This window comes from Lethenteron reissneri, chromosome 28 (genome assembly GCF_015708825.2).
Source record: "Lethenteron reissneri isolate LAM-NWPU_2019-01 chromosome 28, ASM1570882v1, whole genome shotgun sequence".
Taxonomy (NCBI): domain Eukaryota; kingdom Metazoa; phylum Chordata; class Hyperoartia; order Petromyzontiformes; family Petromyzontidae; genus Lethenteron; species Lethenteron reissneri.
Window position 1 is genome coordinate 1470154 of NC_083806.1, and position 15296 is coordinate 1485449.

Consider the following 15296-nt stretch of genomic DNA (forward strand, 5'->3'; position numbering starts at 1 on the left):
TTTTATTAAACTGAAGTAACTTATAAAAGACGTGGATATCACAGTACAATACACGTCACGAATACAATATTCTAAAATCTCTTCAAATTATATAATTCTGTTGCTAAAAGTAAATGTCGGGTGGATATTTCAATTAAATCTAGTAATTTGAGGAAATCTATAGACGCAGACGTAAGATCAACTAAAATAACCTATAGACGCGTAAAACATTTTCCCGCCTCATAGGGATTCGGTTAATTATGCAATAACATAGTTCCTGTGAGGTTTCTGGTGCCTTCCACTTCGAGCGAATATTACAATTTTAATCTCAAATTTGAGGGACGTTAATCCTTTACAAATGTAACCACCCACAAATGTAACCACCACAGATCTAAAGAGGCGTAGTAAAAGTGGCGAGAATCCTGCGGTAGATTCCCTCCAGGAGGACCTCGGCTGGCGGTGCCAAACCCAATCGCCATTGCCTCCCAACAACATCAACAACAACGTCAACAACAACGAAGTGTGTGTAGCCATGTCGTCCTGGCCCGTCCTCTCGTGGCTGAGGGACAGGGTCTCCTCCATGCTGAGCACTGCCAGTCGCTTCGACCGCCTCATGGAGGACGAGGGTCACCGCGACTCCGTGCGGCGCCTCCTCGGCCACGTGGCGGACGAGGAGGACGTGGAGGACGATCCGCCCCAGGTGCTGTGGTTCTACGTGGAGGCTTTGGGACGACAGCAGGGTGAGAGAGACACCAATGCTGAGCTTACGTCTTCCTTCACGACATCTTCGTCGTGGCATTATCCCCCCCCCCCCTTCGTGTGATGATAATAAAATAAAGATGCGCGCAAGTAAGTTTAATTTACACCCGAACGCTCATGACAGACTTAACGCGGTTGTCTTTATCTGTGTAAGAATCGCGATAAGGGAATAATTGTAGGGATCACCACCAACACTTTCCGTGACGAATCTTTGCAAGATATCGCGGATAATGGGAAGATGCTGAAGTGGCGTGGTTTAGATTGTCTTGCAAAAACAATCGTTTATCACAGCTCCAATAACCATGCTATATTGTGTATGTTCATGGCGTGTATATTTGAAATACAATTTGTATGTGTTCAAGCAAAGTCGCATACTTGGTATTTATACATCTTCACAATACAGTACTGTACTACATGTAATTCTACCAATCACTGTACAACACTTAATTATATCAACACCTGGTGGCGTCATTGTGAAATGTGAGTATTTTTGTTTCCGACAGAGAAAATTCCACAAACGTGATATTTGCTCAGAAAAAAATGTATTTACTGAAAATGGCTGAATGTAAAATAAACTTCTTTTTTTGTGCGTTTTATTCCAGAAACAAATATGGATATGGTGAGGGTTTTGCACCTACCTATTGGAATCACCCTTGTTGATTTTGTCACCCTCATACAAGAGATGAGAAGAGAGGGGCCCCATGGTTTATTGTGAACTCTGGGCGTGTTTCAATGGTCTGCCAGTGACGAGGGGTCGATTCTAATCACTGTGACCTACCACTTTCTAATACATTGTCTTAAAATGCTGTGATGTTTCTGTTATCAGAATCTGAATTTTACTGGTAGGACCCTCCTGGTTACACCAGCCCACAGGGGATTATTGTGTCCATCGTGCAGGGAGGGGCTGGGTGGGGAGGGAGGGGCTGGGTGGGTGGGGAGGAGCTGGGTGGGGAGGGGCTGGTCACCCCGTGTTGCCCTTATAAACTCAACGTTTAACCTACTCACGCCGGCTTGTGCCCGCCCTCACAGTCGGACATATTTGCGGAATACACCACGCCGCCGTTGACCCTGGCCATTGACCGAGCAACCCAACGTTCCTACCAGCTCCCTCCGCAGGAATGTGTTAATTTATCATCGAGAAATCACAGATGCCCAATAAGGGGTGGATCGGATTTTTTTCGCCAGGCCAGATGCATACCCATTGTGGCCTTGCCTGTAAAGTTCCGTCGTGTACTGATCACAGCATTGCTGCAACTCAGCTATTTACGTGATTCTTCAAGTGTCACAACACTTGGTATTCTATCATGTAACAATATTGTACGTACAAGTGTTTTATTTTGAATAATGTACAACACGTATTATAACACTGAACACTGCATTTAATGATTTGTGATGGGGTTTTTGTGTGAATGAAGGAATCTGAGGTCTTGCATATCAGCTATGGTCACCTACCTGAGAACTACATTGGCCAGGGCTTATATTTTCTACGAAACACAAGAGGTGGTTACATATCAATTTGTTTAAATACATGATGTTACTGTATTTATTATGTTTCATAAAATTTTACATATACTGGTTACTCAATGCATGTCAAGTTTAACCCGTGCCTGCCATAAATAGTGGTCGCGTGAGTTTCAAAATATCCCAACCATGTGAAATTGTTTAACTGAATTTATATATCTATCTGGACAGAGTCAATCCCAACGCCTGTCAATTTTCTGGAAGCAAATCAACTCCTGCCACAATTCCTGGAATTTGGACTCTGCTCTGGACCTCTGCTAGGCGTATTGGAACAAGTGCTTTCCCAGGTATTACTGTAACATGGACTATACATCAATCGTTTGTTTCAATAAAAATGTAATCCACAATAATTTATGGCCATGACACTAATTTGTAACAAAACATTGACGTGATGTGATGGGTCACAGATGTATGTGCCATTGCTCGCGTATGGTCGGCACAAAGGAATTACAGTGCCTCCCAACGACAGCATACAAATGGAAGCAGCAAGCCAAACACCTCGCGAGCAACTGTCATCCTCTAATAGTTCAGAAGAGAAGGGCATTGCCGAGCCTCTGTCCTCCACTGAACAGTTAGGCAAAAATAAGGTTATTGCGTGCAACCCGCAGCCAATGCGTGACGCATTTCTTCTCGGCTTACATACATTTGTTGACTTTGTCCATCGTGCCAATCAGCAGCTTGCAGGTGAGAATATTGCAGACATGGAGAGCCTTCATTTGCCATTGTAAAATACATGTTTGACATACTCTGTAGTTTGGCTTTAAATGTATTTTTGAACATACTACTTTAAATTTGTGTCATGATGGAAATTGTGCCTTTGTTGAAATGTTTCTGAAACATTTGCAGGAAACATAACATTGACGATTCCAGAGAACTGGCGTGCTTTATTAAGAGACTCTGCAAATCTTGATATGGTCCAAAAATGTCTGACAGACTGGCAGATCCAGACCATGAGAACCATCGAGGTAGAACTGGAAAAGATTCCACAGGTATGTTGAGCACTGGTAAAACAAAGCTTGTCAACTTGTGGTCAACACTCCCAAACGCTACGTTTTAAATTGAATTATGGAATTAATGACGTATAAATCTCACGAGGTTTTCAGTTTACAATAGTTGTGCATGTCATCAGGATAAAGGACCACTGGCGGAGATAGAATTCTGGCGAGAACGCAGGACTGTGCTCGAAGCACTAGCGGAACAGCTGAAACTTCCGGCTGTGCTGGAGACACTGGCATTGGTCGCCAAAGTTGATCCTGTGGCAGTACAGACATTTGAGCTCGCCACCTCCGAGCTTCATGAGCTGCAAGTAGAGGCCAAGGACAACGTCCGGTTTTTGTCCGCACTGGAAAGATACTTCAAGGTACGGGTATCAAGCTGCAGTTCAAGCGTAATTCCTTCATTATTTAAATTGATTCTCAATTTATTAATCTGTCTTCGGTTAGCCTTGCAGCAGTTGGGCCAAAAAAAAAACTTGGGTCACCATAGAGGCTTCTTAATGAGAAAAATGTGGAATTGCAATGACCTCCATCCAAGTCAATCATGGATTTAATATAATTATATGGGGTAGCTTGGTACCTGCAGCATGTAGCAGAGGGAAGCGACATGAGGGCTAGAACACGACATAGACGATATTATTTTGTAATTTGTATTCACAATGCTCATGATTATATTAAGTTATGTATTCTATAATATTGCGTCGAACTACAACCCATACATGTAACATTGACAGTTTACCAGCATTGAGTAAAGCACGCTTGACACTGTAGAAACTGGTGCAGAGTTTACTGATATGTAGATCAATGCTGCTGAAATTATGCACTCCCGGAATGCCGTGCAGCCGATGACTTGTATAAGAAATACATTTATGATTATTTTGAGTCAGGACTGGAAGTAACTTCAAATAGCGTTGTTAAACAGTAACTCTGTGAAAGGATAAGAGAGAGATCAGTGGGAGACAAATGTTGGTCAGAGAAGTTAGAAAGATTAAAGATAGGGCAGGTGTAAATGAGGGTGAACTTCTGGGGATGTGAACAGGGGGAGGGAGATGGGGGATAGCAGTGTGCAAGTAATGGATGGGTGTGCTGGGGGACCTACGAGGGAAACTTGGTTCATAGCTCGTTCAGGATTGCTGTTTAAAAGATGCAAGCAGATATATTAACCCTATCTTGAGTGAAGGGTAGGTACCTACTAGCTAATATGGAGGAGAGGTGAGTAGTTTTAGCTGTGTAGAGAGGACAAGCGTACCAGAGGAGGTACCGGAGAGAAGTTGTGCAAGGTGAGGGTAGCATAGGAGACATGCTTGCCCGAGTGAAGTGGAAATACATACAGACCATAATAAAGGTTTTTGGGTTAGATCACGTAAGTAAAAATGTGTCATAACCCTCCACTATCCAACACAGCCAATAAGGTTTGGCACGTGAACAAGTTGCCAATTAGTTATTCAGCCCACCGGTGTGTTGGAGAGTAAATCCACAACATTTACAATTTGAATACGACATTTCGTTGAATTTGCCAAATCGCCGATGATGCTGGATGTAATTACCAGCGAAACGTCAATATTTTAAATGTTGTGGATTTACTCTCCAACACACAGGTGGGCTGAAGTAGTAAATAATTGGCGCATTGTTTACGTGACAAACCTTACTGGCTGTGTCGTGTGGTGGAGGGTTACGACACATTTATACTTACGTGATTTAACCCAAAAACCTTTATTATGAATAATATTGGTCGCGAAAGCCTACATGCTAAACTGATATACAGACCGCTCGCGATGATTTCGGTGCGTAATCTGAACTTGGGGACAAAGTCGTAGGTGTTATGGGTTAGGGAGTCATACGTGTTAATTAATATAGTGGAAATATGCTGTATAACCCTATGCCACGATTTTGTCAGACACTCTCCCAAGGTACAAGCTTTAGGGTTGTCATTGACACCCTGCCGTCGATGATGATGGGGCTGCGCGTGGTGTGGACCATCTCACATCACTACAACACGAGCGAGCGCATGGGGCCACTCATGCAGCGCATCGCGTGGGAGATAGCAGAGCGTGTCTGCTGCATCATTGACGTCCGCTCGCTGTTTAAGTGCGTTCATCTCGTGTACAACTCTGTGTTAAATTCAAAATGTCATTGTTAGTAGTTTAAAAATATATATACACACATAACAGGGGTGAACAGTATGATGAAGTATATTCAAATAATCCCCATGACCGATATGGCGTGGGGAGGCCTTTATCCAGTAGAAAATACATTGTTTTTATTTATAAAATTGCAAGTAAAATAAATTTACAAAAAGAAAATCCATAAAATGTTATAGCCTGCTAATGTAGACTTATTACAAGCTTGCATAATCCCCAGTCAAATGAAAATTGCAACAAATATGTAGAGAACTTAAAACATATTTTTTTAAATATGACCAATTTTTCCTGTTCAGGAATAGTCCCATGGTGGTCATGAGGCAGACAAAAGAAGCGAAGAGAATGTTGGTCCGGTGGAAAGAGTGTTACCTAGAAACCTGTGCTGCCATTGAGGCATCGGGCAGGTGTGAGTACTGGGTGTTTGACAAAAAGTGTCTATTTCAGAAGACTGACTACATGACTGGCGTATGCCAGGACCTTTATGACATAGCGCAGGTACAAACGTATGCTTTGTACAATTAACACATTCTACGGAAATGGGTGTTTTACTAGTCTTCATTTTTACATTTCTCTGGCATGAAACCAAAGGTATATGTTAAATAAAAAACAAATGGATGCAATTTTCCTGAAATACAATATATTAATCCACAGCAATGCAGTACATTATATGTACGTTAAAAGAAAGCTGTTTAAAATCACATCCAATTCTCAGCTTGAGGGCATTGTGCCACCACTTACGGGTTTTATATGACCCTCTGTGTGCATAGCAGGGCTTATTATCTGCACCCTGGACACCACATCCAGTATACGCTTGGCTTGAGCAACAAGCCACATGGCTACTCCAGTCGACCAGCAGCCTGGAAGATATTCAATGAGAAATTAAGTCCTGGTGCTGAGATCTATGTTTAACACTATCATGCATCACATGTTACGATGTAGCACATGTAGATAGAATTCTCATCTTGGAATGTAGCTGCAGTGTTTGATCGCACTTCAGTGTGGTTGTGTTGAGGTTACGTGGATTCCCCAATTTGTAGCTGCACAGTGCTGTAATAATACAACTCAAGCTAGAAAACGTTGGGAGAAGCATGTTATTTATTTCTACTGCACATTTTGGTAACAAATCACGTAATGTGGGTGCAATTTGGTGATACCACGAAAAGGAAATATGTTTGTGCATCACAATTGCGCCAAAGTCTCCAAATCCACATTGGACAACCCAAGATACAGTGAGGGGAAAAAAGTATTTGATCCCCTGCTGATTTTGTACGTTTGCCCACCGACAAAGAAATGATCAGTCTATAATTTTAATGGTAGGTTTATTTGAACAGTGAGAGACAGAATAACAACGACAAAATCTAGAAAAACGCATGTCAAAAATTTTATAAATTGATTTGCATTTTAATAAGGGAAATAAGTATTTGACCCCCTCTCAATCAGAAAGATTTCTGGCTCCCAGGTGTCTTTTATACAGGTAACAAGCTGAGATTAGGCGCACACTCTTAAAGGGAGTGCTCCTAATCTCAGCTTGTTACCACTCTTAAAGGGAGTGCTCCTAATCTCAGCTTGTTACCACTCTTAAAGGGAGTGCTCCTAATCTCAGCTTGTTACCTGTGTAGAGGAGTAAAATAGGGACGTGACGTCAGGTGTGCCATTCAGTGCGATGACGTCACGTCTCCTAGGGTACTTAAGGGATATCCCATGAAGTAAGCGGGGTCACTGTGGGAACGGATAAAGTAAACAGGGTGAAGAGGGAACCAGGGGTAGAGAGAGGGATCAAATAGGGAGTCTGGGGAGAAGCCGGTGGTAGCCGTAGAGGTGCTCTCTCTCCGGTCGGTGGAGTCGGCAGAGTCCACGATCCGACACGAGAGAGACCGGAGCTAGCCGGCAGGGACCCCGACTCAAGAGTAGGACCCCTAAAAGACACCTGTTTACAGAAGCAATCAATCAGATTCCAAACGCTCCACCATGGTCAAGACCAAAGAGCTCTCCAAGGATGTCAGGGACAAGATTGTAGACCTACACAAGGCTGGAATGGGCTACAAGACCATCGCCAAGCAGCTTGGTGAGAAGGTGACAACAGTTGGTGCGATTATTCGCAAATGGAAGAAACACAAGAACTGTCAATCTCCCTCGGCCTGGGGCTCCATGCAAGATCTCACCTCGTGGAGTTGCAATGATCATGAGAACGGTGAGGAATCAGCCCAGAACTACACGGGAGGATCTTGTCAATGATCTCAGCAGCTGGGACCATAGTCACCAAGAAAATAGTTGGTAACACTACGCCGTGAAGGACTGAAATCCTGCAGCGCCCGCAAGGTCCCCGTGCTCAAGAAAGCACATACATGCCCGTCTGAAGTTTGCCAATGAACATGTGAATGATTCAGAGGACAACTGGGTGAAAGTGTTGTGGTCAAATGAGACCAAAATGGAGCTCTTTGGCATCAACTCAACTCGCCGTGTTTGGAGGAGGAATGCTGCCTATGACCCCAAGAACACCATCCCCACCGTCAAACATGGAGGTGGAAACATGCTTTGGGGGTGTTTTTCTACTAAGGGGACAGGACAACTTCACCGCATCAAAGGGACGATGGACGGGGCCATGTACCGTCAAATCTTGGGTGAGAACCTCCTTCCCTTAGCCAGGGCATTGGAAATGGGTTGTGGATGGGTATTCCAGCATGACACTGACCCAAAACACACGGCCAAGGCAACAAAGGAGTGGCTCAAGAAGAAGAACATTAAGGTCCTGGAGTGGCCTAGCCAGTCTCCAGACCTTAATCCCATAGAAAATCTGTGGAGGGAGCTGGAGGTTCGAGTTGCCAAACGTCAGCCTCGAAACCTTAATGACTTGGAGAAGATCTGCAAAGAGGAGTGGGACAAAATCCCTCCTGAGATGTGTGCAAACCTGGTGGCCAACTAAAAGAAACGTCTGACCTCTGTGATTGCCAACAAGGGTTTTGCCACCAAGTACTAAGTCATGTTTTGCAGAGGGGTTAAATACTTATTTCCCTCATTAAAATGCAAATCAATTTATAAAATTTTTGACATGCATTTTTCTGGATTTTGTTGTTATTCTGTCTCTCACTGTTCAATTAAACCTACCATTAAAATTATAGACTGATCATTTCTTTGTCAGTCGACAAACGTACAAAATCAGCAGGGGATCAAATACTTTTTTCCCTCACTGTATGCAGCTTAGCCTGTTTATGTAGCTACAACTTAATCCTATTTATTAGGTGTTGTCTTTAAATCAAGTGTAGATATGAATGTGCTACTTCATATGAAAAATGTATCATTCTTTGGAATTTTGGGTAAATATAATGTACACACAATGAGTTGTTTTTGGATGTCTGTCTTGTGATACAAATATATTTTTACTTAGATTCTGGAAGAATTTTATGCAGATTTTGGGCCAGAGTTGAAGTCCATAACTGGGATTTTGTGGTATATCGATGATGCACAAAAGAAGGCTGACCAGCTCATTGACCCATTTACAAGCATACTTTTCAACCCATTCAATGTCCAGTATGCAAAATCGTGGAATGGATTAATTACTGGTTTCAAGCAGGTGTGTAAAGGTGCAACTGTTGACATAATTATTTGTAAACATAATTTACATTTTTCATTTGTGTTTATTTTTCTATTCTCTATCCCAGGAAAATATTGGTAATGCAAATTTAGGGTTTTTTATTTACCCAGGACATTCTAAACTCAGTTTGAAAGCCCTTCCATAAACGTTTGACTAATTCCATATTGAGTATTTTTGTATGTGAGAGGAAACAGGAATGCCAAGAGAAACTCCTTGTTGATGAATGGACAATATTGATAATGTACAATCCTACATTGTTGATACAACTCAATTGATCGACCTGTTTGCACATTTTTTTTTACAAAATCTATGTATATATTGATGTTTAATTAAAGGATATCGAAGAGACGGCTGTGACCTTAATAAATGATGCATTCAAACACCTACGTTCCGCTGATGCATTTGACATGCTATTGAAGTTTAAGAACATTCAAAAGGGAGAGAAAATCAGCTCACTGTTGATGGAGAAAGTTAATGAAGTGCTCTTACGGTACTGCAAAGAGGTACTTGTTTTACTTATGCTGTGTTACAATGTGAACTTTGACCATGTTTGAACTGTATCTAAAGTAATAGCAGTGATCTACAGTAGTATTGTGGGAATATACATGCTCTTTTAAAAAATCTAGCCTTCAGAGAATTGTATTTGTGTTCATGACATTTGTTTGGTTTGGTTTGGTGAGATTTCATTGTGCTTCATTTCCTATTTGTAGTACTATAATGAAGTTGAGTTTAATGTAATAATTATGTGTGTGCCAACGGTGCATATTTGCTAGTCTTAACCAATTATTAACTGGTCTGTGCATTAATGGAGAAATTCTGCGATATGGTTCTGTAACAAATGTTTAAAAAAGCCAATGCATATGACAAAAAACAGGACATATCACACCAAACCACCTGTAAGTATTTAAACAAATCTTAGAAAATCTGTTTTTCAGGTAGCAACAGTGCAGGAAATATTTATGACGTCTCATGAGAAGCCACCAATTGGCAAGAGCCAACCGCCGGTGGCTGGAGCCATCAGCTGGGCTCGTATGCTATTTCAGCGTATCAAGAATCCCATCATCCACTTCCTGAGCTCTCCACATGTGATGGACACGGAAATCGGCAGAGCTGTGCGTCAATCTAGAAGTTTGCAGTCATGGAAATAGTTTGGTTGATTAACATTCCAGGGTTTTGTAGTTGCAATTCGGGACAGCACTGCTGAGATGCAACATACTTAAGAGAGGAGAACTACATGTAAATGTATTGTCATGCATGGGGTATCATGTAATGGACGAAAACCATTCTGAGTAGACTCATATTTCCCAAAACAGCTCCCTTAAAATGAAAGTAATGCGATAAATTAAACACTCCATATGCCTTCCCATATTTGTCACTAAATTACTTTTATTCTCCACAACGACGTTAATTTTTTTAGTTATCAATTATATATTTCTGCATCGAGTTTGGACCCATATCTTAGGGTCTTTACATATAAACAATTGGCATTGGTTTAAGCAAGCTTGGCTCGTCATGAGACACTGAATGTGGAAACCAATGCTGCTAAACAAATACTCTCAGAATGCTGTGTGGCGCAGGGGTCCCCAAACCGGGCCGCACAGCAGGAGGTGAGCGGTGAGTCCGCGCGTGGCCCGCCCATTATTTTATATACCACTTCCATCCGTGCCTCTTTCCCGCACTGCGCACTTTTCTCAGTTTTGGTAAGCCCACAAGCTAACCCTTGCCATAATAAGTCAAAAACAAACGTCGCTGGAGAGCTTCTTTGAAAAAGGGGAAAGACCCAATGATGACCCCCCCCCCGGTCCGTGAAAAAATTGTCTTCCACAAAACCGGTCCCTGGTGCCAAAAAGATTGGGGACCGCTAACTTAATTGAATGTGAAAAAATACTTTCATATTTTTATGGGGAGGGACAGATATGGGAAGGAGGCATATTATTTGCTCATTAATTATTTTCACAGTGATGCTAATAATTATTCTGTAATGTATATTTATCAATAGCTATCTGAGAACAAAATTGTGAGCAATGAAGGCAACATTAACAGTTATGTTGGTATGTTACAGACTAAAGAAAAGTATCTAGAAGTGGGAATGCAATTGAAAAAATATGAGGAGAAGAAATATGCCGACTGGACAAAAGAGGTGGAATCTGTTCTGTTACCTTACCTGCACAAAAGCCTGCTGAGGCTCGCGGATTCACAGGGCAATCTCAAGCTATCTGCAATGGATGACTACATTAATCCTGAAAGTAACTCACTAGCTACTGTAAGTGAATATATTTTAAACTACTTTATAGGTCTAGTATTTATACTTAAATGAATTGTAATGTATTCATATACTATACATCCTATATTTATATGATGCTAAATAGGAAAAGTATGGATGAGTCATTGTCAGGGTTGACTAATCCCAACATCCCACCAGAGTTGATACAAACAAGTACCACTTTTGAGAGAATGTAAGAGATTGATCTTTGTTTCAAGAATCTGAAATGTTCACCGTTGGTTTAGGACTGTTGAAGGTGATGAGCCAGATGTTTCTTAGACGCACCCATTCGGTTCAGCAAACATGAGCCCACTTCTTTGTGCTGATACTGTATGTTGAAAATGTGAATATTCAGCTCTCGTTTAACACTTACTCCACGCCACGTTAGTTTGTCTCTTAAGGCTTCCATCGCCTGTACCGCTTACTAAATACCATAGACTGCTTCTTCAGATTTGCTGTCATGGTCAGACTCCCCATGCTCCCATATTGGAAGGATCATAGTAAATAAAAGTAAAATGTGTGTGGATTCATACAATGCCGAAAAAGTATCTGTAAAGCATCTGGGCACTTATCGCAATGCGAAAATGAGAATATACTGTACAAACACTGCTAGGAGCCCTCTTCAGAATTGCTTTGCCCCAGAATAATACAATTTACTGTATTATTTCTCCTCTCTCTGATGATGGGACTGTTCCCTGGGGATGGGTGTTCGGTATATGCTTACACGGCAGGAACAATCTGGGTGTAACTTTTCTGAATCCTTTATTACTTCCTCTCCCTTTGATTTTCCTTTATCGAATGTTCGATAAATAATACTTAAACAGACGGTTTTTGGCTGATTTCAAAGTTTAAGCGAATGTTTGATGTACCATCTTTCTAACTGTTTCGTATAGCTGATATAGATGCAGAGCAACAACTACAATTTCACATTATGGTGTTCAAGCCAGATAACTGTGCCAGGAGTAGTGGAGTGTATTGCTGTGATGCCTATTCCGTATTTTTGGATCGGGCATTGCGTCGTTATATATTGTATGGTCTGTTCTGGATGACCACAGTCACACACTGGAGAGTTAAAATGTTTCTATTTGTGCATCAATTATCCGCATCTGCCATGATTTGTGCGGATGTGGTTTAGGGTGGACCATGAGCTTCATGGAAGATCACACCCAGAGATCTGTGTTGAGTTTTTCACAAGGTGTTTGTGAGTTATTTTAAACTCCATTCAGCTCTCCAGGCTTCATTAGGGTTGAATTCGCATTGTTGATGGTTAAGCGCATGGGTCCAAAAGGGTTTTCATGGCTTCAAGCAATGACGAGGTACGTTAGTGAGGTCCTGATAAATGGGAAGGTGGTGACTATTTTCCTCGATTTGCAGGACTTCCCGTCGGGTTGCAGTTTTGCGGCGGATGGGTAGGGGAGAGATGTGTGATAGCGTGGGCAGCCACAGTGTTGGGATCGACTTGAGGGTTCCAGTGATACACCGCATTGAAATTGTTCAGTTGGACATCAACAAGTCGAGTGTGACTACTATTTGTCCATACTGGTGCACAGTGTTTTGTTACAGAGTACTCAAGGGCCATAGTTGATGTTCGTAGCGCTGGTGCTCATGCTCCCAAGCTTGTGGTTGCCAGTTTCTGGACCAGTTTAACCCGTGTTTTTGTCTTGGAGGCTATCTTTTTCAAGTGGTCATGGAAGGTTAGCGTACGGTCCAGCTTCATTCTGAGATGTTGGAGTGGGGTCATGTTGCACATTGTTGCCGCAGAAGGTCACTTTCAGTGTGCTTGGTGCTTTAGTTCTCAAGATTAAATGCAGTGACTTGTTTTATGAGAATTTGGCTTTAGCCTCCATTTCCAGAAATATTCCCCCATGGTGTTTAGGTCTTAGTTCAGAGTAGATTCCATGTCGTTGAAAGTGGTTGCTTGCATTGCCAGGGAAAGGTCATTCGCGTATACATATTTGCATGACCCGGTTTTCGGCATGCTGCTCGTATAGATATTGAGCATTGGTGCGAGTATTGACACTCATGGCAATCCATTATTGAGAAACTGGGGTGAGCTGGCTTTGTCGCCCATATAGACCCGCGGTCAGCATCATCCTTATCAGGCATATTGTGTGAGTCAAGGAATGGTCCTTGTGAGCTTCAACATCAAGCCCTTAATCCAGACTGTCGTAGGCCGATGACAAGTCCACGAAGGCAGCGCCGGTCTTGGATTTTTTCTGTAATCTGGCCTCAATGTGCATCGCAAAGGCAAAAACTTTGTCACAGCAGCTGCGTCCAGGCCAGAATCCCGCTTGTTCTGCAGGTTCACTGACTCAACAAGGGGGCTGATTCTCTGGAGGATGATGCATTCCAGCCGTTTATAGATCGTGCACAGGAGTGATATCGATTTTTAGCTTCCCGGGTCTTCAGTTGGCTTCATAATGATGGGTTGAGTCACATCTCACTAATATTAAATGGCACATAATTGTGAATGTGTTGTTCTAACAATCGATCTGGCTCTGTATCCCAGTCACAATATAACATATCCTGTATTTGTGTTTCTGTGGTGTCCTCAGGAGTTGTTATTGAGAAAACATGAGAACATATCGATGGACTTTGAAGTAAACTTTGCTCCAGAGCTGCTGGAGGTTATAATGGAGGCCAGGCGTTTGAACCAGCTTGGTTTCCACATCCCAGAGATGACCTGCAATGCAGTGCTGCTGGAGGAAAGTCTCATCAGGTATCCTCGATTTTCTTTCTGCAGTTAGCTGGAGTACCTTTAATAATGAAATCAATCAAGTGTTTAGGTTTTTTGACCAATGCAATACACGTAATTTTTTCAGCCTATGTATTTCACAGTAGATCCTAATAAGTGTAATAGTAAAATGAACGATCTTCACAATATTAATAATTATTTTTAAATATGTATTGACGTAACAAAAATAATTACTGTATTGATATTTTATAATTCTTATAAAAGTTACCCTTTCGCTCGTTTACCTCTCAATGTCACTTCTACTTCTGCACAGCTAAGTTGTGATTTAAGTCTCATTCTGCAATCTTCATCGTGAGCATATTCTTGTGCACATTCTCTACTTTGGCTACCATTCCATCACTTGTAGTAATCATCCTTTTAGCGATGTCTCTGCTTTCTGTTTGTTCCCTTATTCATGTGCTCATTTTTCTGTCTGTACTATGTATACATAACCTAAATTAATTTGCAATATTTCAGGAATAAAGATGCCCTCAAAATGACTTTACAACATTATCGTGCCGTGCTGAACTCTATAAATGAAGCTGAATCTCAACTGCTGGACCAGCAGATTAATCAATTGCAAAGCATCTTGTCGCCAGGGCTCAATAGAATATTTTGGAACTCCCTAGGTAGGTTTTATCTGATGACCCAGTAATGGCAACCATCAGTTTTGCCCAAATATGTGACTTGATTGAATTGTTTTTACGCGACTTTCACTGTTCATGAACACTGCTCTTTTCTAACAGGAGTTAGAGACTACATTTCTCGTTTGAGACAAGCGATCGCCAAGTTTGAAAAACTTGTAGCACAAGTGCACAGAAATGCTTTCCTTATGGAATGCAAGTTAACAGCCATTAAGACAGCAATCTTGTGTAGAATTTCTTCTTCAATGCACGGGGAACTTTCAAGTGAGTATAGCTGCAGTGAATAAGGTGTTTTGGTACATACTGTGCTTTTTAGTTTCTCCCAATGTGATGTTTTTTTTTCCCACAGAGATACTTAAATGTTTTGTCAGATTATATATCTATATCCTGGTGTCATTCTTCCACATATCTACAAATATAAGCTTTATATAAAACGTGAGTTCTTTATTTCTAGTTATGACAAGTGAAAATTGTTTTCACTCACATGTAGTCTTCACAGAATCGTCATAACAAAAATTTCCAAAGGAGAAGAAGGAGCGATGGGACCTCTCGCACACACGTGCTCAGACACGCGCATGTTAATAAGAATAATGCTAGAAATATTAATTTAAGAAAATTATGAAAAGTACCTTTACAGCCAATAAGTTAAAAACATCTGATTTGCTGCA

The 15296-nt window shown here is 41.6% G+C and overlaps 1 protein-coding gene across 1 annotated transcript in view; it reads left to right on the forward strand.

Annotated features, from left to right (window-relative positions):
- Positions 1 to 508: 508 nt before the first annotated feature.
- The window catches only part of LOC133348754 (dynein axonemal heavy chain 10-like), a 105660-nt gene continuing 90872 nt past the window's right edge, over positions 509 to 15296 (forward strand). The window contains 16 exon segments of the mRNA XM_061561713.1: positions 509 to 719; positions 1341 to 1357; positions 2154 to 2238; positions 2431 to 2546; positions 2667 to 2943; positions 3193 to 3248; positions 3389 to 3619; positions 5152 to 5342; positions 5692 to 5890; positions 8781 to 8966; positions 9323 to 9490; positions 9923 to 10099; positions 11050 to 11250; positions 13806 to 13969; positions 14462 to 14613; positions 14731 to 14892. Of these exon segments, the coding sequence (XP_061417697.1) occupies positions 512 to 719; positions 1341 to 1357; positions 2154 to 2238; positions 2431 to 2546; positions 2667 to 2943; positions 3193 to 3248; positions 3389 to 3619; positions 5152 to 5342; positions 5692 to 5890; positions 8781 to 8966; positions 9323 to 9490; positions 9923 to 10099; positions 11050 to 11250; positions 13806 to 13969; positions 14462 to 14613; positions 14731 to 14892 (2590 nt within the window). The 5' untranslated portion in view covers positions 509 to 511.